Source organism: Crinia signifera, chromosome 7 (genome assembly GCF_055691185.1).
Source record: "Crinia signifera chromosome 7, ASM5569118v1, whole genome shotgun sequence".
NCBI lineage: Eukaryota > Metazoa > Chordata > Amphibia > Anura > Myobatrachidae > Crinia > Crinia signifera.
In genome coordinates this window covers 123,739,299-123,766,355 of record NC_139223.1, presented here as the reverse complement: position 1 = coordinate 123,766,355, position 27,057 = coordinate 123,739,299, and the positions used below count along the sequence as shown (strand labels likewise).

The 27,057-nt window shown below is 45.2% G+C and overlaps 1 protein-coding gene across 1 annotated transcript in view; it reads right to left on the bottom strand.

Moving 5' to 3' along the window:
* SLC11A1 (solute carrier family 11 member 1) overlaps positions 1-27,057 on the bottom strand; it is a 90,077-nt gene that overhangs the window by 35,877 nt on the left and 27,143 nt on the right. The window contains exons 2-4 of the mRNA XM_083153706.1: positions 12,490-12,590; positions 6,752-6,874; positions 1,729-1,848 (exon numbers count right to left, since the gene is read on the bottom strand). Coding sequence (XP_083009832.1) covers positions 1,729-1,848; positions 6,752-6,874; positions 12,490-12,590 — 344 coding nt within the window. The remainder of the gene's footprint in view (positions 1-1,728; positions 1,849-6,751; positions 6,875-12,489; positions 12,591-27,057) is intronic.

Here is a 27,057-nt window from a genome sequence, read left to right as displayed (position 1 = left end):
ACTGCCTGCCCCTCAGTGTGATTTCAAGACAACATTTGCCCAAGTGGCCGGCCAGCACAGAGTGCACTGCCTTCCTGTTACAGCACTGATACAATGCTGAATCTTTAATAATCCAAATGTTGTGATATTCTAAGTTGTCATTTTAATAGCTCTAACAATAAATCTGTTACTATAAACGGATCAAGAAATATAACCGGTATAACCGGTATTTACCAATAGCAAGAGCCTTTGTCCAATTCAATGTAAAACTAAGTAAACTTCTTAAACACAGTTAAGTTTCACTTTGATATCAATTCAATATGATACAATTTAACCCTTAAGGGTTTACATAATTTTAACATTGAAACCTGATTACTTGTTGAGAGGGTGTGGCCTAATCATAGGAGGTGTGGTCATGCACCCTTAGAATAAAATACAGACAAAATAGCACTTTAAGCACCTTCCAGGCCACACTGCAGCCCCATCAGGCCCCTTAATCAGACCTGGGCCTGGGTAATTATTCACCCTCTTTTGCCATCACTGCTCGTTGTCACTGACTTGATTCTATGAGAATAACTTAGTACTTACTTGCACCTGCGTGATATGGATGTGATAGACAGAGTTAATGGACAGAGTTAATGGAGGGGTAAAAAACACCAGGGGGTACATTTACTATCATTCGCATCAACAAACTACCGATAATTCAGTTCAAAATATAAATTTCAAATAGACCACTTTTTGGCAGCTGAGTTTGGAGAAGCATGCACAGATCAGTAAGATCTGTAGAGTACTTCTGTATGAAAATGAAAAGAAAAGTTTTTTAAAAAAAAAGGAGGGTGCCCCCTCCTAAGCATATGTAGTGAGAGACTGTTTAACATCCCTGAAAAAGTTGCTCAAAGTCAGACGCATCTTGGTGTAAAATTTGTGAGATGTTGCATTCTATTTGCAAACAGAGGGGGTTATTCTAGTTCACCCGGAAAGGCACAATTACTCTCTAATGGATACATTTTTTTGACATTCTAACTTCTGAATTGGAGCGATTTTTTTTTTTTGGACCTGACAAAATCAGCCCTCATTTCATCCCACCCTTCATCTTTATTTCCACTGTATTTATGGAACCTGTATCAGCTCAAGGAGCCTGGAGCAGGTTATGCTTAGGAGGGATGACCCCAATTATTTTATTTTTTTAAACTCTTTCTTTCATAATTTATATATAGAAGCATCAATCCGATCCGTGCAAGCTTCATGTTCAACAGTGGTTGGCTAATGGCAAGCTCAGCAGCCAAACACTAATCACTTCACTATTGGAAAAGATGAATGCTGAGAACACAGCAGCTTAGTAAATAAGCTGCTTTCTTTTCACACAAAACACAACCGATCACGTTCGTAACCAGCCGAGTAACTCAGATGGAACACGGCAGCTTAGTAAATTTTGCCCTTGTTCCCTCTAAGAAGAGATACACTGCCTGTTATCACATAGGCAATTAATGTTCAATTTCTCGCCTACTCTCCCTGGAATTCCCGTGAGGCTCCCGAAAATCAAGTGGCACTAATGGCCACCTGAAAAAGCTTGTTGTCCACACCTGGTCACGGAATAAGACTTTAATATACCTGTATAGGCATTGTAAAGTAAGAGACAGAGCTACTATGACACAATCAGTCCAAATACTATAGTCACTGAAATATACATAACCTCTTATGGAATTCCCACTTAATATTATATTTTTTTGATACATATCATAATCATACCTTTGGATAGTAATTACGGCAGACTTGAGCCAAATCTTTGCCAGTCACCACTCCGAGCCGCACTGCCAGCCTTTGGCACAAAAGACCTAGAAAGGTGGCACCGAGGAGAACCCACAGCAACTGAAAGAGCACACATAAGATTAGCTATAACAATTTCATACAGAGGTGTCCCCTGAGCCACATAGCCCTCCCACATTAGGTTTACTGCAGCAGATAGATACGTTCTTATTAAAATAGGTGTGCCATACTATGTGTTATATAATAGTAGCGGCATAGGAGCTTTTAAGTTGTGTTGAAAAGTGATTGTCAGCCAGACAAACTTGAAGAGGATCTGATGACCAACCTTTAAAATGGCAGCACATTACCCTGCTCATTAAGTAAAAAACTATCAAAGGGTGGATACCTTTAATGTGTACAACACTGCTGGGAGTTGCATGAATATATATATATATATATATATATATATATATATATATATATATATATATACAGGGCTATTTTTCTGTAGGCTCCAGCAGGAACTATGGCCCTTATTCTAGTTCACTCTTTCTGACAAAATATTTCTTAGATGGACAAAACCATGTGCATTGCAGGTGAGGCAGGTGTAAAACCCCACCCAAATCTAATTATCTCTGCACAAGTAACACCTGCCTCACCTGCAGTGCACATAGTTTTGTCCATCTAAGAAATATTTTGTCAGAAAGAGTGAACTAGAATAAGGGCCACAGTTCCTGTTGGAGCCTGCAGAAAAATAGCCCTGTATATATATATATATATATATATATATATATATATATATATATATATATATATATATAAAAACACACACACTAGTAAGCCCGCTCAAAGCAAAAACTTTGAAAGCTAGTCTGCTACCTTCTATGTTTGTGCATGTGTGAGAAAGAAATGTAGTTTCACTTTCAGCCAGAAGATGGCAGTGTTTCGGAGACTCGCGGACACTAGAGATATATTTATATATGTGATACACAGCACACTTCTCTCTGAGCTTCAGAAAAATCTGCATTTCTGTTTGTGGAGTAACATCTGCTTATTAGTGAATATCTTTTTTGGGAACCTAGACCTCTTGTGAACTAGGTGATCATAAAACTACCTACTATAAAATTTCATCTACCTGTTCTACTGCAGCATATTACTGCATGAAATAGAGGAATAGCAGTTTATATCTATACTATTCATACTATCATATTAGATACATTCACTTCCCCTGATGAAGTCGCGTAGGATGGCGAAGTATTTCTGTATGTGGCACACCGTGAAAAATGGAAATGCATGACTGAAGATATATATATGTGTGTATATATATATATATATATATATATATATATATATATATATATATATATATATATATATATATAAAGGAACAGTTTGGAGCCCCGAAACATTGGATAAATAAACCACTGTTTTGACACTATTGAAAATTCCTGTCGAGTGCCACTGCTTGCTTGTGAGCTGCATTCTACAATCACCCTCGGAGGGCACCCAGGTGGCTGTTTCTAGTATATATATACATATATACAATGTAGGCAAGAAGGTAGCACTCCCGGTTTTAGCAAGTGAAACAAAAAGCAATTTATTGCTAGTACAGGTCCTCCGACATGTTTTCGGGATCCCTGAGGATGGGCGGATTGTGCCCGAAACATGTCAGAGGACCTGTACTAGCAATAAATTGCTTTTTGTTTCACTTGCTAAAACCGGGAGTGCCACCTTCTTGCCTACATTGTATATTCAAGGACAAGCTCCTGACAGGGAGGCACCAGGTAAAAGTACTATTGGATCGACGCAGAGGTAGTGCCGGTCACTGTGGACTGTATATACATATATATATAAATATATATAATATATATATATATATATATATATATATATATATATATATACATAAATACAGGGGGCCCAGCACTCACTACAACAAACTGACTCACCTTAACATTCAAATAATCAATTAAATAAATAATGGGGCTTTAGTTCATGAATTGATCAATGCATTGATCAATTCATGAACTAAAACCCCATTATTTATTTAATTGTGTTTGTATTTACTAGAGTGTGTGGTCAAAGGCCACTGCACCCCATCCTGGGAAGTGGGTGCTGTTCTTAGGAATGGCGAGTGTGTTGGTACTTCTGTATCTATATATATATAAGAATACCCGATTGATGTCTTGTTTCACCAGAGGTAAAAACATCAGGGATTGGGTTGTCGGACGGACATCTCCAAGAGACCCCCCCCCCGGTACCCAACGGAAACCAGCTGGTTGTTATCGGTGCATAGGTTGCACGACTTGCAGCGCCCTGATTGCCTGCAAAACCTTCAATAATCCCCACACAGGATGCAAAATACCTATTAAACATGTTCTCACATGTTCGTCTTCTTATGTGGTCTATCTCATAACATGCCCATGCGGTCTTGGGTATGTGGGTAAGACCATCAGGACGTTCAAGGAACGGATTACCCTACACCGCACTGGCATACGGGAAGCCCTATCAAAGTAGTGGAAAAACCAGTTGCCAAACACTTTGTGACAGCTAAACACAACCTGGCTAACCTGCGTTACACCATCATCGACCATGTCCCGGATGACATGCGGGGCGGAGACAGAGGCAAACGCCTTTTACAAATCAAGACACAGTGGATATTCAAACTGGATACAGTGAACCCCAGAGGATTGAATGAACAATTATCTTTCAATATGTTCCTTTAAATACTGTATCGTCATATCCCCTGTCTTGTTGTACCATACTTCTGATCTGTGCAATTCTTGTCATTCAAACCTCTACCTTCCTGGCTTTTTTCTTATCTCTCCCTTTTCACCCCTTTTCTTTATACCTCACTGAGTGATGTTTAACTCTTGTGGCATTTTTCTTAGGTGTTTACTTATTGCTTCAACATATATATATATATATATATATATATATATATATATATATATATATATATATTGATATTATATTGATATTATCAATTGTGTCTTATCACTGTTGTTTCTATATAACTCGAGGGAGCTTATATTATGTGATTGACTGTAGTGTAATACATTTTCTAGCAGTCGTGGCTGCTACCCCTGGGTTGTAGCTCTGACCACACATTGCGGGGGGAGCCTTACCCAGGGAGCAGCAGCCTCAGCTGTTTTTATTACTGACTTGCCAGCTGCCGAAGAACAAACAACAGCACTCTGCTTCTCTATGCCAGCCTCCTGTGAGTTGGTAGTGTGTGTGTGTGTGTGTGTGTGTGGGGGGGGGTGGGTCTATGGCAGCCGGTAGGTTAGTGATACACACAGCTGTAGATGCTAATCACCCGGTTAGGCAGCAAGCACATATATTACATATAACATCACATGTGTGTTTATATGTGCTGCCCCGCAATGTGTGGTTAGAGCACCAGCCTAGGGGCTACAGCCATTGTTTTCTAGTTTACTATAAGTTGTTCATATAGTTAAGTAGTTTAGCTACTATGACATTTAGCACCAATAGATTTCTTTCCATTATTAATTAAAGGGCGTACGCTTGATTTGGTTGGCTGCTCCCAATCATTGCTGTTCTTTTTGTGTGCCCCTGATATAAAATTATTTTAAAAAGCCATTAAGAATAGCCATTTCTAATTTTTATAAATAAACTCTCACACTGACAAAGTTTAGGATTAAATTCTAAAACAAAACATAGGGGGGTATTCAATGTGTGTCGTGCTCACGCAGCCATCTCCCGACGGGGGAGATGGCTGCGGGGCCCTATTCAATGCTGTCTTTCCAGACAGCATTGAACAGGGGTTCTTGGCAGAACGAGAAAAGCCGGAAATAGTCGAGATCCCGGCCAGAGCTCGTCTATTTCCGTCCTCAGCTCGCGGCCATGCAACTTTCTTGCCGCTCGGCAGCCGGGACATTGCATCCCGACCGCTGAGCTCAAGTCGAGCAAAGCGAGAACGGGACAGGGGCACGGCTGTCGAGCTTGCTCGACAGCCGTACCCCTGACATTGAATACCCCCCATAGCGTTTATATGGTACTTATATGTTAGTTGGGCGCCCACTAAGCTATTTGCTTAGTTTTACGAGTCCCCTCGCAGGGCTAGCTACGCTCGCCACACTTTGGGCTCGGTGGCTCGCTGCGCTCGCCACACTATATAAAATCAACTCCATGCCGACATGGATAGTGGGGGTATGAGTATACTAACTTTAGTGGGCTCCCAACTAACATATAAGTACCGTTTATATTTTACCCACATGCAAAATAATCCAAATAAACATTGTTATACAACTGCAGGGGTTAAATTTACTCAGGTGGGAGTTTTGTTGCAGATGGAATATTGCGGATTGCAACCAATCAGATTTTAATTCTTATTTATTTTGCACTCACTAGAACAGCGGTTCCAAACATTTTTTCTCTCCCGTACCCCTCCTCTAAATTTGAAAAATCCTTTGTATTTACATGTGTAGTTGAAGTGAGCGGTATGTGTGTCCTTATACGTGTTCTTATATTAAGGAGTAGTAGAGGAGTAGTGTGCAGTCAGGAATCCGGTCCCTCTATGTCTGACGCTGGAGTTGTACAGTCTCCAGGGTTCCAGCTAATGCCTTTAGGATTAATGACTATGCTTCCTCCATGTCAGGGTGGTGGAGATGATCACTGATGTCTGAGGGCAATGCGGGTAGCTCCCAGTGTATTGCTGGCTGGGCAAAAGCACAAGGAGACGCTGACAAAGGTGCAGACGGAACTGGAAGTGACACAACGTGGTTCACCTCCATGGCAACAGGAAACCTCTTCCACCATCGGTAGACATCTTCCACTTCTTTCACCATTAATAATATTATTTTTAAGTACCCCCAACCATTCTGCAGCGTGGCCCCAGGGGTACACGTAACCCAGGTTGGGAACCACTCTAGTATATAATAGATAGATTCTTATTGGTTGCTATTGGCATCATGTCATCTTTAATCAAACTCTTTTTGTGTAGATCTCTATACAACTGTAAATTAATCTCCAGTTGCTATTGGTACACAAGTCTCTTGTTTACCTTGAATCCAGCAATAGAACCACACTGAAGGTCAGATTCAATGTTCCCAGGATCCAGGTATGCAATGCTCATCAGGAAGCCAGGTCCAGTGAAAGCCCAGAGCTTCCGGAAGCTGAAGCTAGGCTGTGACAGTAAGAAGTATAAAATATAAAATAAATAAAAACACAAAAAAATCTAAATTTATGTTAATAATTTAGTCCAGTCACTGTTGTTTAAACAAAGTCCAATATACATAGACTGGTGTGATACCTCACTTAAGGTGATGTTATGGATGGTGTGGAGTGGGTACAAGTTGGAATTAACTCTCTGAAAAATCAACCTTATGCCCTTTTTATTTTCTGATAGGTGGCAACTTTTAACTCAGATTACATCCCAGCAGAGAGGCAAGGGTTCTTCATCCAGGCATAGTAAATACAGAAACAGACTAGCATGCACAGGAATAAAATATTAAATGTAAAATGACCCAGGTGAGAATTGCAATGGGACAGAAGGCTGGTTGTAATGAATTAAATTAGATTTACTTTTACATATATAGTATATTAAGTTCACAATAAATTGAATGCATTGTCACAGTCATTGGTAACTATCACTATATACTATATAATATATCCATATACACAATAACTGGATATTTACATAAACATAACATCAAATGCATTCTGCTGGCACTCTTAAAATGTCCCTTTAAGGAATGAAATCTGGTGAAGACATTGGAAATGATGTGAATGCTGGTGATCCTTGTCACATGCCGTCCTGTGCATGTTTCTGTCCATAAAGTGTTCACACATACACAACTAGCAGTTTGATAGAAATTTGCTGCAGTGATATGTATGGAAAGGTAGCGCACACTATGAGGCATATGAATCAAGGCTCGGAGAAAGATAAAGTCAGGAGAGATACATTTCCAACTAATCAGCTCCTTTCATTTTTCTAAAACATAGAACCCCGTTTATCAACAAATCTTAATATTTCCCTTTATGCAAAACATCCATTTGCATGCCTGCGGGAACATTTGCCGTCCAGCGGGGGGGGGGGGGGGGGGGGGGCGTTCACACGGGCGGAGTTTAGTTGGATTGCAAAACTGTGAATTTTTCAGCTTTGCAAGTCAACCAGAATGACCTCCATAGATTGTAAGCTCCACTGGGGCAGGGACTGGCGTGAATGTTCAAATATTCTCTGTACAACTCTGCGGAATATATGTGCGCTATATAAATAACTAGTAATAAATAAATAATTGTAATTTAGGAGCAGATTGGTTAGTACTTCATCTCTGTCCAAATATTGATGCATATCCCCCATAATCTGTTCCACAACCATGGATGCTTATGGACATAAAAAAATGGTTTCACTTTACCAATGTACTGTAATGTCAGGATGATACTTCCCCTCCAAAAAGCAAGCACAGCTCACATTTCAGTGGGACTCTGCAGGTCTCAGGCAACCTGCTTGCTGTAGTCTTTCCCTCAGCTGCTTATCAGTTTATCTGCATCGTTCTGCTAGGTAGGGATGGCCATCGACCATCGATGATTTGAAATCATTGATGGTTTATGGACTAATGTTGAATACTTTTGCCATGGATGTGGAAGAACCAGATGGTTTCAGTAGAACCGGTGTGTTCCCCCCCCCCCCCCCCAAGGTGCATGGGGTATAGGTCAGCCCCCAACAAACCCTGAAGCCCCATCCTTACATTCTATCATTCTATCACTTTCGGAATCTCTCATCCTATTCAATTTCACCCTATGGGGGTTATTCTGGTTGATTCGCAAGGCTGCAAATTCGCAGCCTTGCGAGTTCACCAAACCCCGCCTTGCGAATAGTGGCCTGGCCGCCACCCAATCACAAGGGCGATTCCCTCACAGGGCCTACGAATGGATGTTACACAGTAACATCCATTCGCCGCCTAGTGGGATCCACCCACATCATTTGATGGTCGGCAGCCATCGAATGATGGTGAAGGTGCACGCATATAAAAGTGACTCTGAAGTGGCCGGGCAGCTGGCATCTGGTGATGTCAGCTGGCCGCCCCCAGCACTTGCGCAATCGGGGCGCTGGGCATTCTCATGGGAATGCCCATGAAGGCTGGGCGTTCCCATATGTAAGTGGCCCGGCCCACCGACCCATGCCCCTCCCCACCCTGTTCGCCGTGGCTGCACGAACCCTGCGTCTGTACATGCGCAGATGCAAAACATCGCTCCCCCGTGCGAACACACAGGGGAGCAAATTAACCAGAATAACCCCCTATATTTGTGACCACTTTTGTACATGAGCTGCATGACCTCAGTTAGGTTCTGCGGACATTTAGGGGTGTACAAGAAATTCTAGGAGTATTTTTGCCAAGACTTTGACAACTGAGAGGCAGATGATAATAGAAGGGGTCTCAGCAAAAATGTGTGGTCAGCAAAAGGTAGAATAAGTGAACACCATATTGCCTAAATGGTTGGTGGGATTTCTGTGCAATATATGGGCAGGAATTTGGGTACTTTTTGTGCCACATTCATCCAGCCATTTCTGAAGGAGAGGGGTGTGTAATATATTGGTAGCGGTTGAGCAGAAATCTGTGCAACACGTTGACAGGATTGTGTGCAATTGGCAGGATTTCTTGTAATTGTGGTGACGTTTGTGTAATGTAATGCTTGCTGGATGCATGCCATATGTTGTTAAGTGAGTGGTTACAAAAACTTATTTTGAATCATGGAGTCCTGTAGTATCAGAATTTTCATCACAGCAGACCTAGTTTTTTTATTAAGAAATTTAGAAAAAAATATTAAATCAAGTAAATTATGTTTATATGTCATCCTTAGGGTCAGTTATGTGGTGAGGCCGGATTCACTTCTGTTTGTCCACGTTATGATTAAAAGCCACAACCACTGGTATTGCCTATTACAGTGACCATAAATAATTTGAATTGGTCCTGGACCACCAACCCAGGGCACCCCTGCAAGTGTCCAGAGTCCCCCTAGGGTGCCACGGCACACAGTTTGGGAACCACTATATAACCCTTAAGAGAAATGGACAGAAATGTTGCCATATATTGATTGTTTGTAAATAATTCGCAGTCATCTCCCATTACATCCTTTACACATATCAGAACTGCACGCCCTGGGTTGAACCATTTGGAACTGCAACTGACCCCATGTGACTTCATAGACACTCTGCTCTGGGAATATATAGACCTCAGCTTGTGAATAACTATATTAATGTTTTCAGGATTTCGGAAACACAACAGATCCTTTTTACAAAGTTTCACCATAGGCGGATGTATCACAAGGGGCAATGTAACCTCAGGGATACAAGGGTGTATATGAGCTCATGAATACATCAACATTCCAATGAAGAAGGGGGGCTGGAGAGTTATACATTTATTCCACAGTGACAAATACTTTTGGGGACATGACCACTAAACAGGAAGTTTTGGGGGGGCATGATCACTAAACAAATTTTTTGGGCAGAAACAAAGGTCTAAGGGGTGGTAATTTACTGCAGCTAATAAACCCAACCAGGGTTATTCAGTGACCAGCGGCCCTTTATCATTTATTTAGCTGAGGCACTATTTCCTGCACCCTGGGGTTACCAATGGTTGAATATATTTATTTCACTCTGCACTGTATCAAGGCGCATTCGTTGTCTGCTGAGGTATGAGACCATGAGTGCAGTAGCGCTATTTCAGAGGAGTAAAGAAAGAGGAAAAAAACTATTGCGCTTTGAGAAAAGAGGTCAGCTGGGTATGTATGACCATGTGAATACTGAAAGTGGAAAGCCCGGCCATGGGTTAATACAGCCATGCACAAGCACATTATGGGTTTGTCACATGTGCATCAGGACTACATCGCTCCACTGCATCTGCATTCATTATTGGGTTCACTTCTGAATCAGGATTATTCAGTGCCAGTTTTTACCTATGGGCTAGCTCTGAGCTGCAGCTGACTTCTAGTTACCTCAGCCACCTGCCACCAAAAGTCAGGTGCCCACCCGCATTCACATAGGAATGTCCAGCGGTTTCCTGGGTGCACCCAGCATTTTGGTTGGTACACCCAGGAAACCAGCAGGCCTCTTCCATCCCCCCCCACACACACACACCTGGTATGAGGGCAACAGAGACTGTGCAAGTCTCTGAAGCAAATATGTGCAGGCCTTCACCATCGGTTCCCATTGCGAATTTGCAGGGGACAGAATCAACCAAAATGACCTTCTCTGTCTCTATGACCTTAGGTCCACTATTCTAATCATTTTCATATAGGGGGGTATTAAGTTAAGTCAGGTTTGTTTTGCGGCTAGCCAAACACAAACAAATGGACTTTACTATTCAACTGTCTGATTTTGAACAGTTTTTAGTATTTAGAAACTGCATCCCCAAAAATTACTAAAAAACAGTCCAAAGCGGCCACAATTTTCACCGAAACACATGGATCGGCAAGTAATTCACTGATGCACAGGTTTTTGACCATGACCAGATTTTTGGACTATTCAAAGAATTGTCACTTTAATTGAATAGCTCTCCAGCTGTTGTAGCACTACACAGTACCCTGTCACATTGTGCTGGGAGGTGTAGTTTTACAGCACCTGGAGGGTCGCATGTTGAACACTCCTGATTATACACAAAATGTATTCTCTGTTTTTATGCAGGATGTACTAACCATTTGCAGTACATCCCATAACACATAGCATTGATACTAATCACATATGTGTTAACATATGCAATAAGCATCGCAAAGGACAGATCTTCTGATAAGAGCTACAGTTTGCGATGCCGGCAGTTTAGGGTTTTGGCCTCAGGAGTCCTTCTGCCCATGTATTCAGACCTGCCCATTACAAGCTGCGTGAATGGCTTGTTTCCTTGGACTGCTCCCCCACCCCCTTCCCACCAGCTGAATATCCATCACTCTAGTAATGGTCATCGTTCATTGACAGTACATATACATAAATGGTTCATGCCCTATGTAGAATAGTTTTGCCATCGATGAGGAAAAACCAGGTGGTTTCCCACCATCGATGACACAGCATAACTGAATACTTTTTTCTATAATCCCCAGGGTGCCAAGATATGGAGCATAGCTCCGCCCTGACACCCGTGAAGCCCCGCCCAAGATTTAATTGCTCCACAGGCCATCAGTTAAAGAGAAGGGATGACCATCAATAGGTAAATCCATCAATGGTCATCCACTATCAACGATGACCATTTGCCCTATTGTCATCGATGGTAACAATCGATCATACTGATGGCCATCAATACACACCACTACTTTTACTCACTTCCCTCTTTTTTCCACCCCTCTCCCTCTCTTAACCCACTGCACCCCAAACCCCCCCCCCCAACACACACACACACACACACACACACCTGTTTCTCCCTCTCAAAGCTTTCTCTCCCCCCACATCTCTAAAATCCCCCCTCCCCCTATCCACGGCACCCCCCCCCCCAACACACACCCCAGTACCGCTCTCACACAGCTTTTTCCCCTCACATCTCTTAACTTCACCCTCCCATGATCCACAGCATCTACGACCCCCCCCCACACACACACGCACACACACACGTCACCACCACCAGTTCCATACATTTCTCCCTATCTAACATAGAAGGATGTACCCTGTACCCATGTCCTGCTCCCTGTACTCTCCAGCATTTTTCGTAATGGATGTGCCTTGTTGCTGCATGAGTTCTTCATCTTTGTTAAGGGTCCACAGGTGACATGCCAGACTGTATTCTGTGCTTTATTTCGTCAGAATTCATAACTTACACTTTCTGTCGATGGAATGGTAATCAGCTCAGCCATGTACTCCGGTGCTGGATCATTAGCAATTTCTCTAATAGCTCCATATGTCTGATTTCTTCGTTCATCTTAACAAACAAATCACAAATTATGACATAATATAAATTAGCAATTTTTTTAAACTTTTTTTAATTGAAGCTTATCATACAATGTGCCAAAAACATTTTTATAATATTATAATATTAACATTTTAATAGAAATGTTGGCATATTTAATGTCAATAAACTGAAAAAAAGCAAACCACAATGTAGATGCACACAAGTCGGACACAATGGCACCTGCATTGCATGTACGGAACAAACTCATATTAGATACTTGTCTGTATGAGAGCTGCACATTATGTGACTACATCACTGAGCTTTGCCTATGTCCTATAATCATGCAGCCACAGGTGAAGATATAACTGGTTTGTATATGATTCTTTATTTCCCAAAGTTGCATACACTGAAAGTGGTGCTGGGAGGAGGGTGGGGTGGCAAGTACTAATTTCTGGGCCAGATGCCTGTCACATGCGGTGAACTGCGGCAACTCTGGATGTGCGATACTTTCATATCACCTCTTTAAGGCCCATTACACTAAGGGGTCAATTTACTAAGAATTGCGATTGATCTGAGTTTGCTCAAGAGGCATTGTCGGGAAAGAGATTTGTTTTTCAAATCGCAGGAATTTACTCGTAATTGTGATTTCATGAATACTATAGTGTTTTTAATGGTGTATGAGATCGTGATTTCTCTCTTGTGTTTATGTTGAATCTCTACATTTTCCAGGTTTCATCTAAAGTTTCCCGCTTGCATCTAAACTTTGAACCCAAGTCCACAGTGATCATGTAGGATCTGCCTTCTTGGTGTCTTTGATTGGTTCAGGATGCCACGAGTTCTGCAGGGCTCAAAAATAGTATAAACTCACTCACAAAAGGAATATGCCACAGGGTGTAGTTTAAGGAGTTTGGAGAGAGGGTGATATACTGTAGGGCGAGTTAGGTGTATTTGGTATTCTGAGATAGCGACTTTTGACTGGAGTGTGGAAGTTGTCTTGTGTATTTTGTCGTTTTGTGTTTTTTCAGTTTGTCTATATTTTATGTCTGTAGTGTTTTTCTATTTAGCACTGACAATGTGTGTGTTTGTTTGTGTGTACTTGAGTACTGGCGGGAGTGGCAATTTATGTTTGTTGGTCTTTATTTGTTCTATGTTTTGTGTTGGGAGTGAAGGATGTCTGGTAGTCAGGAGTAGCAGGGAGAGAGTGAGGTGAAGGAATGACTCCTGTCCAGGGCAATATTAGCTCTGATGACGGTGATGATGTGGTCCCCAGAGACAAGAGAAGAACAAGGTGCAAAGTATACATTTGAGTGAGGTTATAAAGCACCACCAGTTGCTTTTTGCCCCAAGCCTGCAAGCACCAATGCAATGCACAAGTCCATCATTTAGGGGAAAGTGGGGAAAGCTGTTAAGGCAGAGGGCCCGATTCGCTGAACAAAGGACACTTGCAAGAAGTGCTTCTCTGACCTAAAATGCAGGGCAAGAGCGTGGGAGCTGCTCCGGGTACTTATTCCTCATGAGTTGGTGGAGCAGAGTTATGTGCATGGCTCAGATGCCCCCAGGTGTCCTGGTAAGTCAGAATCAGAATCAACTTTATTGGCCATGTGTGCTTGCGCACACTAGGAATTTCTTGTGGATTTACAGTGCAGCATCAGCAGGGATGAAGGGGGTGGGGTCGAGGCATTACATACATTAAATTGAGACATTACACAGCCAGGAAACACACACCCGCCAAGCAGCACACTGCCTAGGCAGCCATCAGCGGCGCCACTGGTCGCTGCATTAGCCAGGTAGGTAACAGTATAAGCAGAAACAGTATAGTTATCACACAGGGAACACATACCCACCGTGCTGCACAGCGCCTGGCAGCTATCAGCGGTGCCACTGGTCGCTGCAGCAGCTAGGTAGGTAAAAGTATGAGCAAGACATCGCAGTTATAGCAGAGATAGCAGAGACAGTACAGTTATCACACAGGGGACACAGGGTTACATATGGCTGAGTGCATGGATCCTAGGCAGCCATTTGTGGTGGTGGTGATGGTGGTGGAGGGCCGTGGGTGAGAGAGAGTCACTGAGGTCTGGGGTGAGACAGTGAGGCCTGGGGCTGGAGTTGGGCCCTCCCTGGGCGGAATTCCATGCTGCTGCCCCAGATAGTCTTATCATACCTCCTCCCTGGGTGGGTGGGGGGCACCACCACAGAGTAGAGGGCTCCCGCATCTGCTGGTGATGGGGGTCAGCGGCTGATGCCTGTGGGCCTGATCACTTCCAATGTGTCCGGGGGCCTTTGTTGGGAGCCACGGCTGAGCAGTAGGCCAGGGTGTGAGACAGGGGGGTCAAGGCTGGGCCTGCAGTAGGCCAGAGTGTGGGACAGGGGGCCCCAGTCAGCTTGTTATGCCTAATAGTTCTTAAAACATATTTTGTTGTTTATTAATTATGGTGCAGTGTTTGAATAAGACCTGTATAACATTGTTCTTTGTGTACTTTTAATGCTGACACAAGCTAGTATGGTATTTGTTGCATGTGCCATTATTTGTAATGGGAATGTCTTATTTTGGGTTAATGTGAATAAAAGAGTCTTGTAGTCATATGTGAGTTTTATCGTACTGTTTCTGTTTTCAAGCTGTTTTCTGTATGCACCTTAAGGCCGATATCCTATTACCCACTGATTGCAGGTAATAGGCTCGCCCGGGGCTATCTACTTAGCCGGCATGAACTGTGGTTTATTTGGGATTTGTTTCAAGTGCCTCAGGCAGGAGTAGCATAATCCCCAGAAGCAGCCCAGTTTTCAGTGACAAAACAGGGCTCCGGCTCGCTAAAAACACAAGGTTTAAGTGGGTATTTTTTATCAGGTAATCCAAATAGAAAACATCTGGAAAACTGCTAATCGGGAAAGTCCTAATGTTTTACGAGGGTAATAGGATACCTCCTAAGTATGTGTATCCTATAGTATGTGTATTAATATTAAATAACACATATGTTCCTGCTAAGATTATCTCTAGTCTAAACGACTCCTTTTTGTTTTGGAGCTAGAGCTCTCCCCCTATTCAATGCGTCAGGGGCTTGCTGCCCCTGACAGCGAATTTGTAACCCCCGGCGACTGTCGCCGGGAGCCGGGGGGAAGGCAGGGAGATGGAAGCCTCCCTGCCTGCGCGGCATGCTGCACACAGCAGCTGGGGGGAGAAGGAGGGCTGGCAGGGGGACACAGGAAGCAGAAGCTGCCTCCACAAGGAGACTGGGAAGACAGGGAGGTGCTGGGAGCGCTGCGCTGGTCCTGCTTGTGCATATGAAATGAGCGGGACCCAGCGCATTAAATATTAATGAGCGTCTCCCCGCCCCCTGATGATGTCATCTTATAAAAACTGTTACAATTTAAATATATATTCATGTGCTGCAAGTACATGAATCCAAATAGAAAGACCCTGAATAATATATTCAAATGTATAAAAAATTGAACAATATTGTGGCTAACAATGGACAAACAAGACTTACAACATATACTAAAATTAGTTTATCCCCATCTCTGGAACTGGTTAGTAATCATGCATGCAAGGACTGAGATTTTTCCTGTTAAGGCAGTCAATTAGTAAGGTTAGTAAAACCAATATTAGTCCTCACTCAATGTGCACATTAAAGTGGTTCTTTATACTTAAATGGTTTCCAGTGTTATAGCGGTGGTATACACCTCCTGTGAAAGCCGCAGAGAAATATTTAAGGCGGAGAAACGCGTAGAGGACAAGGGGATACACCTGGCTACTATTGGACACTACCCACGATACATTCTCGGATATGACCGCATGGTAGGACTGTACCAGTGGTCGGAGGAAATCAGAGGTACCTGCAAGCCAAGCCCCACCACCGCTATAACACTGAAAACCATTTAAGTATAAAGAACCACTTTAATGTGCACATTGAGTGAGGACTAAAATTGGTTTTACTAACCTTACTAATTGACTGCCTTAACAGGAAAAATCTCAGTCCTTGCATGCATGATTACTAACCTGTTCCAGAGATGGGGATAAACTAATTTTAGTATATGTTGCAAGTCTTGTTTGTCCATTGTTGGCCACAATGTGCAGTATTCAATGGCCAGGGGTCGTGGGCGGCAGCGAAACCTGTGTAGGACTTGCTGCACTTTCGCCGTGATTCTCCCTTCCGGGAGATTCGTCGGCAGCCGTCCATCCGCTGTATTCAACGCTCTCCGCCCCTGAGCCCCTGATGGCGAAAATTACCCCCATGACGAATTGCGTTCCTTGCTCTCACCCCTGCTTCTGTGGCTACACTGCCACTACAGGGGATGGAGCATAGTCCCGGTGGGGGATCTGACTAATGCCACCGGGAGCACCCGCACAGTCTGAGTACAGCAGTAGTATCAGTAGAAGCAGTATCAGTAGCAAACCTCCGGCTCCAGCAGCCCCGGCACTGACATCTGCTATCACCGCGTTGGGGCTGCTGGAAGTCTGCTATTGCTGCTGCTGCTGCTGGAGCCGTCTCTCCCTACTGTCAGCTGCTGAGGCAGAGGCAGGTCAGTGTCCCACCTGTTGCCCTTCTGGGGTCGGGGAGCAGAGCGGGCTGCGTGTCGGGGGTGTCGGACCCCGGCGGAGAGGTGCCGGGGCTCCTGAGCGGCATCTTCCTCCAGGTGCCCCCCCTTTCCCCTCCGCAGAGGTCCGCACTTTACTGAAAGTGCGGGGGGCGCCGTTGATCTGACAGAAGGGCTGCAGGGACCCCCTGTCCGCTGGTGGGTGGCATGCAGCAGGGTCTGGCAGGAGGTCCCTGCGGTGTATGTGAGATCAGCAGTGGGGTCCCTGCAATGGATGAGAACTACTAGTTCCCATCCACTGCAGGGACCCCACCACTGATCTCACGTACACTGCAGGGACCTCCTGCCAGACCCTGCTGCATGCCACCCACCAGCGGGAAGGGGTCCCTGGAACCCTTATGTGAGATCAGCGGGGCCCCCCTGCAATATGTACTTGAATCAGCAGCACAGCATATGTAATGTGACCAGCAGCGCACCCCCCCCCCCCCCCGAGTATGATATGTTAAAAAAAAAAAAAATTACAAATATATTTATGTGATACTTGTCCCGTTAAAAAAAAAATAGAAAGACTTCAAAAAATTAAATAACAGATTTTTTTACACCCAAAAAAAAGAAAAAAAGAAAACATAATTTTAAAAGATCACATTCCAGTTCACCTAAAAAAGATGACAAATACAAAACGGTGAAACATGGCAAAAATCATGGCAAATTGCAGCGAATCACACACGGCGAATCGACAGATATTCGCTGTTAATTTCCACCGAATTGTCTCCATTGAATAGGGCGAATTTTTTTATAAGAGAAAATTCGCCATTACCCCATTGAATTGCCAGATTCGCTGTAAAATATGGCGAATCTGAGGCATTGAATACTGGCCAATATTGTTAAATTTTTAATAAATTTGAATATATTATTCAGCACAGCGCTGTTCCATAATCTTTTTTCTTTATTTTAAAAGAACACATTCCAGTTCACCTTAAAAAGATGTTGAATGCAAAACTGTGAAACACGGCAAAAATCACGGTGAAAGCAGTTCTCCATCCTAGCATTGAATATACTCCATTAAAATACACCAGCGAACTGCAGCGAGCATGACACGGAGAACTGGCTGGCATTCACTGTTCGCTTTTGGCAAACAGTGATCGTTGAATAGGGTGAATCAGATTTGCAGTGAACAGATTCACTGCAGAGCCTAAAAACAGCCCGATTCGCCGAAAAAAGCGGTGAACCCAGACAGGGGCGGATCCAGGATAAAATTACAGGGGGGCACCATAATAAAAGATGGTTTAGGTGGGGGAGGGGCGGTGTTAGTGGTGCCAGTGTACAGTGGTGTAGCTTGGTTCCACGGTGCCCGGAGCAAGGGCATGTTTCGCGCCCCCCCCCCCCCCCTGCGCGACGAAAAGGGGGACTGTCCTTGCTCATTGCCAAGGGGGACTGACCTTGCTTGTTGCTAAGAGGACTGACCTTGCTCATTAATAATAATAACAGGACCCCACAGGCTGCTCCCCCTGTATAATAAAAGGACACCACAGGCTGCTCCCCTGCATAATAAAAGGGCACCACAGGCTGCTCCCCCTGTATAATAATAATAGTAAAAGGACTCCACAGATTGCTCCCCCAGTATAATAATACGGCTGCTCCCCTGTATAATAATAATATTAATAATAGGACCCCACAGCGCTCATGCCTTGACACCTGGATAGGGTCTCCGGTGCCAGGGATGCAGCGCCATGATGTTGATGCCCGCTGTGCCCGGCATCAGTCAGTGGGAAAGTTAAAACCCGGCGAGTGCTCTCACATCGCGCATGCGCCGGTTTGGGACGCCGGAAGCAGGGATGCGGCGCCATGACGATGATGTTGTGACATCATGGCGCCGCATACCTGCCTCCGGCGTCCCAAACCGGCGCATGCGCAGTGAGAGCGCTCGCCGGGTTTTAACTGTCCGCAGTGCAGACTGATGCCGGGCACAGCAGGGAGCGGGCGAGCAGGGCTGGGGAATTGGACGAGATGTTGGCGCTGCCTATAGGTGGAATAGTTGAAGTAATGCACACTCCTGAATGTCAGTGTGATGCAGCACTATATGCTGAATCAGGATCTAAAATTGCTAAGGGGCTTCTATTGGGGATTATGTTGATGAACAGACATTGCAATGTGAATTAAATGTGAATTTTTTATTTTGTGCAAAGAATTACACATATGGGGAAGGGGCTGAATGTGAACAAGTAAAGGTTATTAAAAGTCAATGCTGTCTCTGTGAGCAAGGGGGTCGTGTTACAGGGAGCTGGCGTCCCGACTCCCTGTAGTGCACGCCCCCTGATGGGTACCTGAGAAAGTTTGTGCAAAGCGCACAATGGCAAACAGGTCCCCCGCTGCTGGATCGGTCCCTCTGTGCCACTGGCACTATGCTGTGCTGCGGGGTCTCACAGATGATGGCTATGGCGTTTTCTTCACCGGAGCTCAGCGCTGCTCCGTCCGGCTGCCCAGCGCGCTCCCACTGATGACGTCACCCGGCATCAGACTTCTCTGCATGGCTCCGGACTTTGGAAGCCGGGGAATGGTGATGATGTCGGCTGTATGTGAGGAGCGATGAAGTTGTCTCGCAGGGCTGGGTGCTGGGCAGGGTGCTGGTGGCAGAGCTCCGGCGCCAGATGACATGTCTGCGCCCGGAGCTGGTGCTCCGCCGGCTCCGCCCTAGCTACGCCTCTGCCAGTGTACATGCTAAGAGAGCAGCAGAGAGAGGGTGGGAATGGGATTAAAAATAGGCCCTGGCATTTAAAGTTCGCAGGCCCACCATGGTGACAAAAGTGAAGGATGTAGTTGTGCACGCGGCGAAAGCACGCTCCGGAAAATGGGGTGTGGCCACTCAACAGGGGGCGTGTCCTTGAGTGTAGTGGACAACACCATATACAACTTCTACACATTATGCAACAAAATACTAGACCCCATTATATTTGCCCCTTACACATGATGCCAAATGGATTGAGCCAAAATTCACATAATGCCAAATGGATTGAGCCAAAATAAACATAATGCCCTATGGATTGTGTCAAAATTCACATAATGCCACACGGATTGAGCCAAAATTCACATAATGCCACACAGATTGAGACAAAATTCACATAATGCCACACGTATTGAGCCAAAATTCACATAATGCCACACGGATTGTGACAAAATTCACATAATGCCACACGGATTGAGCCAAAATTCACATAATGCCACACGGATTGAGCCAGAATTCACATAATGCCACACAGATTAAGCCAAAATTCACAATACGTTTCATAAACAGGAACATTGTCCACCAAAGGCGCGCATTAAACATTTACACCATAATGTCCATTACACGTTATGTCCATTATGTATTATGTCAAACACCATAATGCCTATTAAAAATTATGCTACATAAGTGCTGCTTATCTACATGCTCATTGCCAAGGGTTCCATGCTCATTGCCAGAGGTTCCATGCTCATTGCCATGTGGGATTACATGCTCATTGCCAAGAGGGAATACATGCTCGCTGTAAATGGGGGACAGCCGCCAGGCAGAAGTGATAGCCACTGACAGTGGCAGAGCCTGGCTGTATTCAGAGCACTGCAGGTCCCAGCTATTTGAAATAATACCCCTTTCACACCAGAAAATGCATTCCCAGGTTGGCCCCTTTTACACCAGCCTAGTCCCTGCATTTTCTGGTGTGAGGGGGAGAGAAAACCACCCCTCCCCCCCTTTAACCAGTTATCTTATTTAACCGGCTATATCTTCAGAACCAACTAATCCATTTACATGAGACAAGTATCATATTGAAGAACTTTTCAGTGGGCTTTGAATGATTTTGGTCCAGTGAAACTGGAACGTTTGGTTCCAGAGTAATCTGCCCTCAAAGAACATGAACAGCCATGAAATTACATTTCAAAAATAAAAAAAATAGTTTACACGTAATATCTCTGGAACCGATTGACCGATATGGACCAGCCTGGTATCACATTGAAGGCCCAGCGATTTGGAATTGATTGAAATCAACCCCAAGCTTCTGTGATGCCAGGGGGGGAACTGGCAGCCGTCAGAACCGGAGGTGGTCGGAATTGACGGGTCCCATATTATCCTATGGGGAAAAAACGTTACAGCTTTGCCAGGCGATATCTCTGGTTCCCGGGGGGCTAGAGACACGAGGCTGGGCTCGTTGGAAAGTCCTGGTCCTCAGCTACAAAATAAAATAACAGGGGGGGCACGTGCCCGGTGCCCCCCCCCCCTGAACCCGACACTGAACCCAGAGCATTGAATACTGGCTTACGAGTGCAAAGTCAAACTCTGTCACACCATACTGAGGGGTATTTAGGGAGGGGTGTATTAAATACATTTCACCCCTCGCTGCCCATCGCACCGATGTTGATCACATATGTATTAACAGGTGACCTCCCTGGACTCTATGCACTCCCCCCATGCCAGGAAGCAGAAGCATGCTGTCCCCGGAGCCTCCTCCTCCCCTGTGCAGCCAGAAGGACCTCTGGTTGCGTTGCTAGGGCGAGGAGGAGTTTACCTTCTCTTGGAGGAAGGTATGCCAAAGGGAGGGGGGTTGGCATCTGAGGCAGGGGTCGGTTATGGCGGCAGGTTGCAGCGGCCGACGATAAGAAGCACATAGGCTTCTATAGGGTACTGCCCCCCAAAGGTGGCGATCCCTGGGCGGCAAAAACATGGTGGCCGGGTCTTAGCACTTGTGAAAATGCGGTAAAACCCCCCAAAACAGTTTTAGTACATCTGCGGCGGGGGTCGGTTGCGGCGGCCGGCGATAAGAAGCCCTAGGCAGCAAAAACACTGCAGTTTTACCGCATTTTTCCCTTAGTACACCCGCCCTTAGTCAGCGGTTGAATGTCTTCCTTTTAAAAAACCCGGTTAAGGTGCTTACAAAACATGTTTGTATATTTTCAAGGATTTACTATTAAAATATATTTAACGTGTACTATTGCTGGGCCATACTGTAAAAGTAGGCCACAAACCCTTTTACTTCTTAACATCAGTAACCCGCCATATTATGAATATGTAGTGGAACTGTAAATTCACATTTAGTGAAAAAAAAAAAAACCCGAAAAAAAATACACATTTAACATAATTACAAAACACATAATTTATTGTTTGTAATTGTATTTAATTTTTCACAACACAACCCCTCCCATTCCAGAAATGCATTACAACACAGAGGGATGCTGAGGATTCAGATAATGCCAAAACAAATATAAATTCCTATGGCCTTGACATATTGGGGGAAATTTACCAACAAAAATTCATGGGAAAAAATCGTATTTTCATATGAAAATTATCATATTCGTATTGATGGGACATTCGTATTTGTATTTTATTGTATCGATAGAATACGACAGAATTCGACAGAAATCCCCATTCAAAAGAATGGTGGTTTCTGATTTACGCCCGCTAATTAGTGTAAAACATCCAACGAATCGCGGGCCAAATACAGCAGGAAAATACACTTTATTTTCCTGTCGTATTTGGCTTTAGCCTGCACGGATCAGTCAGATCCGTGCAGGCTTCAGTGTAAGAAAATAGAAAAATAAATAAATAAATAAAGCTGCGTGGTGTCCCCCCCTCAGCCGTAACCAGCACCAGGCTGAAAGAGCCGGGGCTGGTAATAAAAAATCAGGGAACCCGGCAAATAGGGGTCCCCCTGATTTTTTTAAAACAGCCCCAGTCTCCAGGTCCGGGGCTGGTTCCCAAAATACGGGGGACACAATGACTAGGGGGTCCCCCGTATTTTAAGAACCATCCCCAAGCCAAACCAGCCAGCAGAGTAATGCCACAGCTGGGGGGGGACTTATTAGATAAGGTCCCGCGGCCAAAACATTAACCCTACTGACCAGTCAGCCTGGCCAGGGGCTCTGGGGGAGTGGGGACCCCCCCCAATAAAGGGGTACCCCCCCTCCTGGACTTACCTGACCAGGCTAAAGCCTGGTGCTGTCCCCGGTGACCCTGTGCGTTGGTCACCGGGCTGATTGAGTGTAAAAAAATAGAATAAACTATTGTTTAATACTGTGGAACTATGTGTCCCAGCAAGCTGGAACTTGGAGAACCACAAGTCCCAGCATGGCACGTGTAGTTCCTGCTGGCCCGTAGGCCTGTAGGGCCTGCTGGCACTTGTAGTTCCACAGTTGTAAAAATAGTCAAATAAACACAGGGACACACAAGAAAAATAAAACTTTAATACATACAAAGCCCATACATACTGATAATTACCTATCTTGAGCCCGTAGGTAGGTTCCTAGGTCTTGGTCTGGTGTCCTGGTCCGGGTCCATGTCGGCGTCCGGGTCCATGTGGCCACGTCCGTGTCGGCGTCCGGGTCCGAAGTAATCCATAGGGACCTGTGGAAGGAAATTCTACTTACATGTCTCCTGTGGCGAAGATCTGGTCCTCTTCTTTCCTGAAGTAGTCCAGGTCTTCGCAAAATAACAACACGCAAGTGTCCCGGCGATCAGCTGTCATGGACTGAGGAGAGGTGCAGACTCACAGAGGCTATTCCCCCTTGAGGAAGAATAGAACCTGTGGCGAGCGTAGGGAGCCACTAGGCCCGCAGCACGGCGAGCGCAGCGAGCACGCAAGGGGCTTCTTTGTGCTCACCCCCCTGTCAGAGCACCGGCATGCAGGATTTCGACATTGGGATACTGACTGTCGGGATCCCCACTGTCAGAGCCCCATACCACACCCATTGTCTGCAACTGCTATAAGTATTCTAAATTTGTTGTATTTGGATTTTCACTCCAGGATGGGACTGCCGGATTGGCACAGTAGGTACAGTCACATGGTACTGGTGGCATGCAAGGGGTGCTACAATGTGGACACACACCCCCTGCTAAACAATGCTGAAATTACTGGCTTTGTAAAGCAGGAGTGGGGCTATGGTGACAAGAATTACCACACTCAGCAAAGTAGTCATGCCGGACGGATTTGGCCAGCTCCCGGAGACTTGATTACTCTTCTTAGGTGGCTGGGAGCACCACGTCAGATTTAAAAGCCTCCTGACCATTCCAGGAGAATAGGTAGCAAAGGGGAATTGTATCATGCACAGGACAAAAACAAACATAGAGCAAGATATTTTATAAAAACCAACGTAACCTATTTAAATATCGATAGTGTACGATAGTTACTTAATGTTGGAGGTGCCCCCAGGAATCAAGAACCAGGATACTTAGAGGGGGGAGAAACAGCCAAACACTTAAATAGTGGGTAGCTGTTCACAGAAAGGATTCCTTGTGGGAGGCACTATTCCAGGAGAATAGTCAAATATGTCTATAAATTTTACAAGACACTCTATACAGGACTGGCATTCCTATATTTCTGCATAGCTCTACCCCCCACTATACAGCACCATAAAAAAGACACTGTATTATGGGAGGAGGGGGCTATGATTTTGCAATTCAGCATACATACAGAACCATGACTTAAGGCCCCTACACACATAGCGATTTTTTGCCACTGTCTAAGCGATTTTGCTAAGTTTGGCTATGTCACAAAGAAAAATTGCCTACATCGCTGACCTAACCGGAGAACACTGGCGCCGACAGCTCGCTCAGCACACAGCTCTGACACTTCGCGTGTGTGCGCTGAGCAGCAATGTGTGCTGAGCAATCAGAGTGACCTATCATTGCTCAGAATGCTCACACACATCACCATGTGTGTAGGGTCTTAAGGCAGTGGGAGATGTGCTACCACTGAAGGTGACTGCTGTTGCACGCACCAAAATAGTAGAAATGGGGGGGGGGGGGGGCAGTATTCTTTCTGTGCTGACTTAAGGCACATAAATATGAATTCTAACACAATGAAGGATGCCAGTGGAGACACAGAGCTTGATGCAAAGCAAAGTTTTATATCAAACAAGGAAGTATCACATTTCTAGTAGCACTAGTAATAGTATCAGGTGAGTCACCTGTTGCAACATCAGTAAAGTTTTGATAATCAACGAATAGTCACACAGAATATGGGCCTTATTCTGGTTTACACGCTCCCCCCGCAGGTTCACACGGAAGAGAGATGTTTTCCTTATGCACATTTCTGCGCATGTGCACAGGCTGGGTGCGAGCAGGTGCGGTGAACTGCTAGTTCGCTATCCCATTCGCACACACCAGTGCGGGTGGCGGCCACAGGCTGGACCAGTGGGAACGTGCAGCGTTTAATGGGTGTTCCCATGAAAATGCTGGGCGCTCCCATTGAAATTAGGCAGTGACGCTGCCGCCGGGGGCAGACATCTGACGTCACCGGATGTCAGCTGCCCGCCCTCTTCCCGTACAGGGATCACGCAAAGCTAAGATACCAGTGAGAGTACCTTCTAAATCATTCGACGGTCGGCGACAATCAAATGATTTTGCCCAAGCACCCAAGGCTTGTAATGCTTCCCAAGGGTAAGTATAAACCCGTTTAGGTAAGTATCTTATTTCTTCTTTTCAGGTGTTAGAGATCTTTATCCAACTAGTATACAGTGAGATACCGATATCCACAGTTTCACAAATCAATGAACAATTTATTTTTAGAACAATAGATATTATCCAGATTCACAGAATCTCAGAGCTGGCAGTGATTTTTGGCATTCCCACCCCCTGTCAGATCCTCTCAGAAAACACTCTGAGGTGATATTCTGTCATGAGAAGAAGCATACATCAGAGCTGGTGGTGATTTTTGGAGATTCTTTACTATTTGATTGCGATTACCGAGATGGCTGGATCTATGAGCGTATTCTCGCTGCCGCAGACGGAGGAGGAGGCTATCGCTTTTTTCCAAGCACATGATCTGCTTCCGGTGGCGTAGAATTGCGCAAATGGCCACGTGATGCGCCTTTCTATAAAGGACTCGATGTGGCGCTGCCATGTGAAATTGTGCCGGCTGAAGGTGAGTCTGAGAGCGGCACACTGGTTTCCAGGGCTCGGTGGCTCGCTGTGCTCGCCACACTATATAAAATCAACTCCACGCCGATGTGGATAGTATGGGTATAAAAAGGTCAGAGGACGCGTTCCGCCGCCCCTCGCGGGGCTCGGTGCGCTCGCCACGCTTCGGGGTGGCGTTGATACTGGGGGTGAGGCAAAACAATGCCATAGGTGCTTACAATTGTAAGCACCCATCACATGTAATACTATGCACAGATCACATCTCATTGCATCAGATCTCACAGTAAGCACCCATGACATCTCATCGCATGGGTGCTTGTAAAATGAAATATTGCATCGCATCGCATTTGGTGCCATGCGATCCCATGGGTTATTTCATTGTATAAGCACGCCTATGCATTTAATATGGACATCACATCGCATCGCACAGCACTATACACGCTACGCAATGTGATTTCACTACGGAGAATAGCCCAGTACAGTCCCGGGCCGGCCACCTGTTACATTGACATTCTTGGCCAGATTCCTGGCCAACCACTCGTGCCTCTAGGGGGGAAGGGGCAGGCCGCGGTGGACGAAGGACTGCTACTCGGTGGATGGAGCCGCAGCGTGGGGAAGCAAGGCAGGGCAGAGAGACGGGAGCCGCAGCAGTGGAGCACGGACCCGGGCCTAAAAGCAAGTTACAGTACTATGTATTGGGTGTTATAATGGGGGTGGGGGATCTGCCTGTGGGGTCCTGGTATAATTATACAGGGGGAGCAGCCTGTGGTGTCCTGCCAGGACACCACAGGCTGCTCCCCCTGTATAATTATACCAGAACAGTCTTGGTGTAATTATACAGGGGGAGCTGCCTGTAGTGTCCTGGTATAAATAAACAGGGGGAGCAGCCTGTGGTGTCCTGCCAGGACACCACAGGCTGCTCCCCCTGTATAATTATACCAGAAAAGTCTTGATGTAATTATACAGGGGGAGCTGCATGTAGTGTCCTGGTATAAATAAACAGGGGGAGCAGCCTGTGGTGTCCTGCCAGGACACCACAGGCTGCTCTCCCTGTATAAATATTCCAGAACAGTCTTGGTA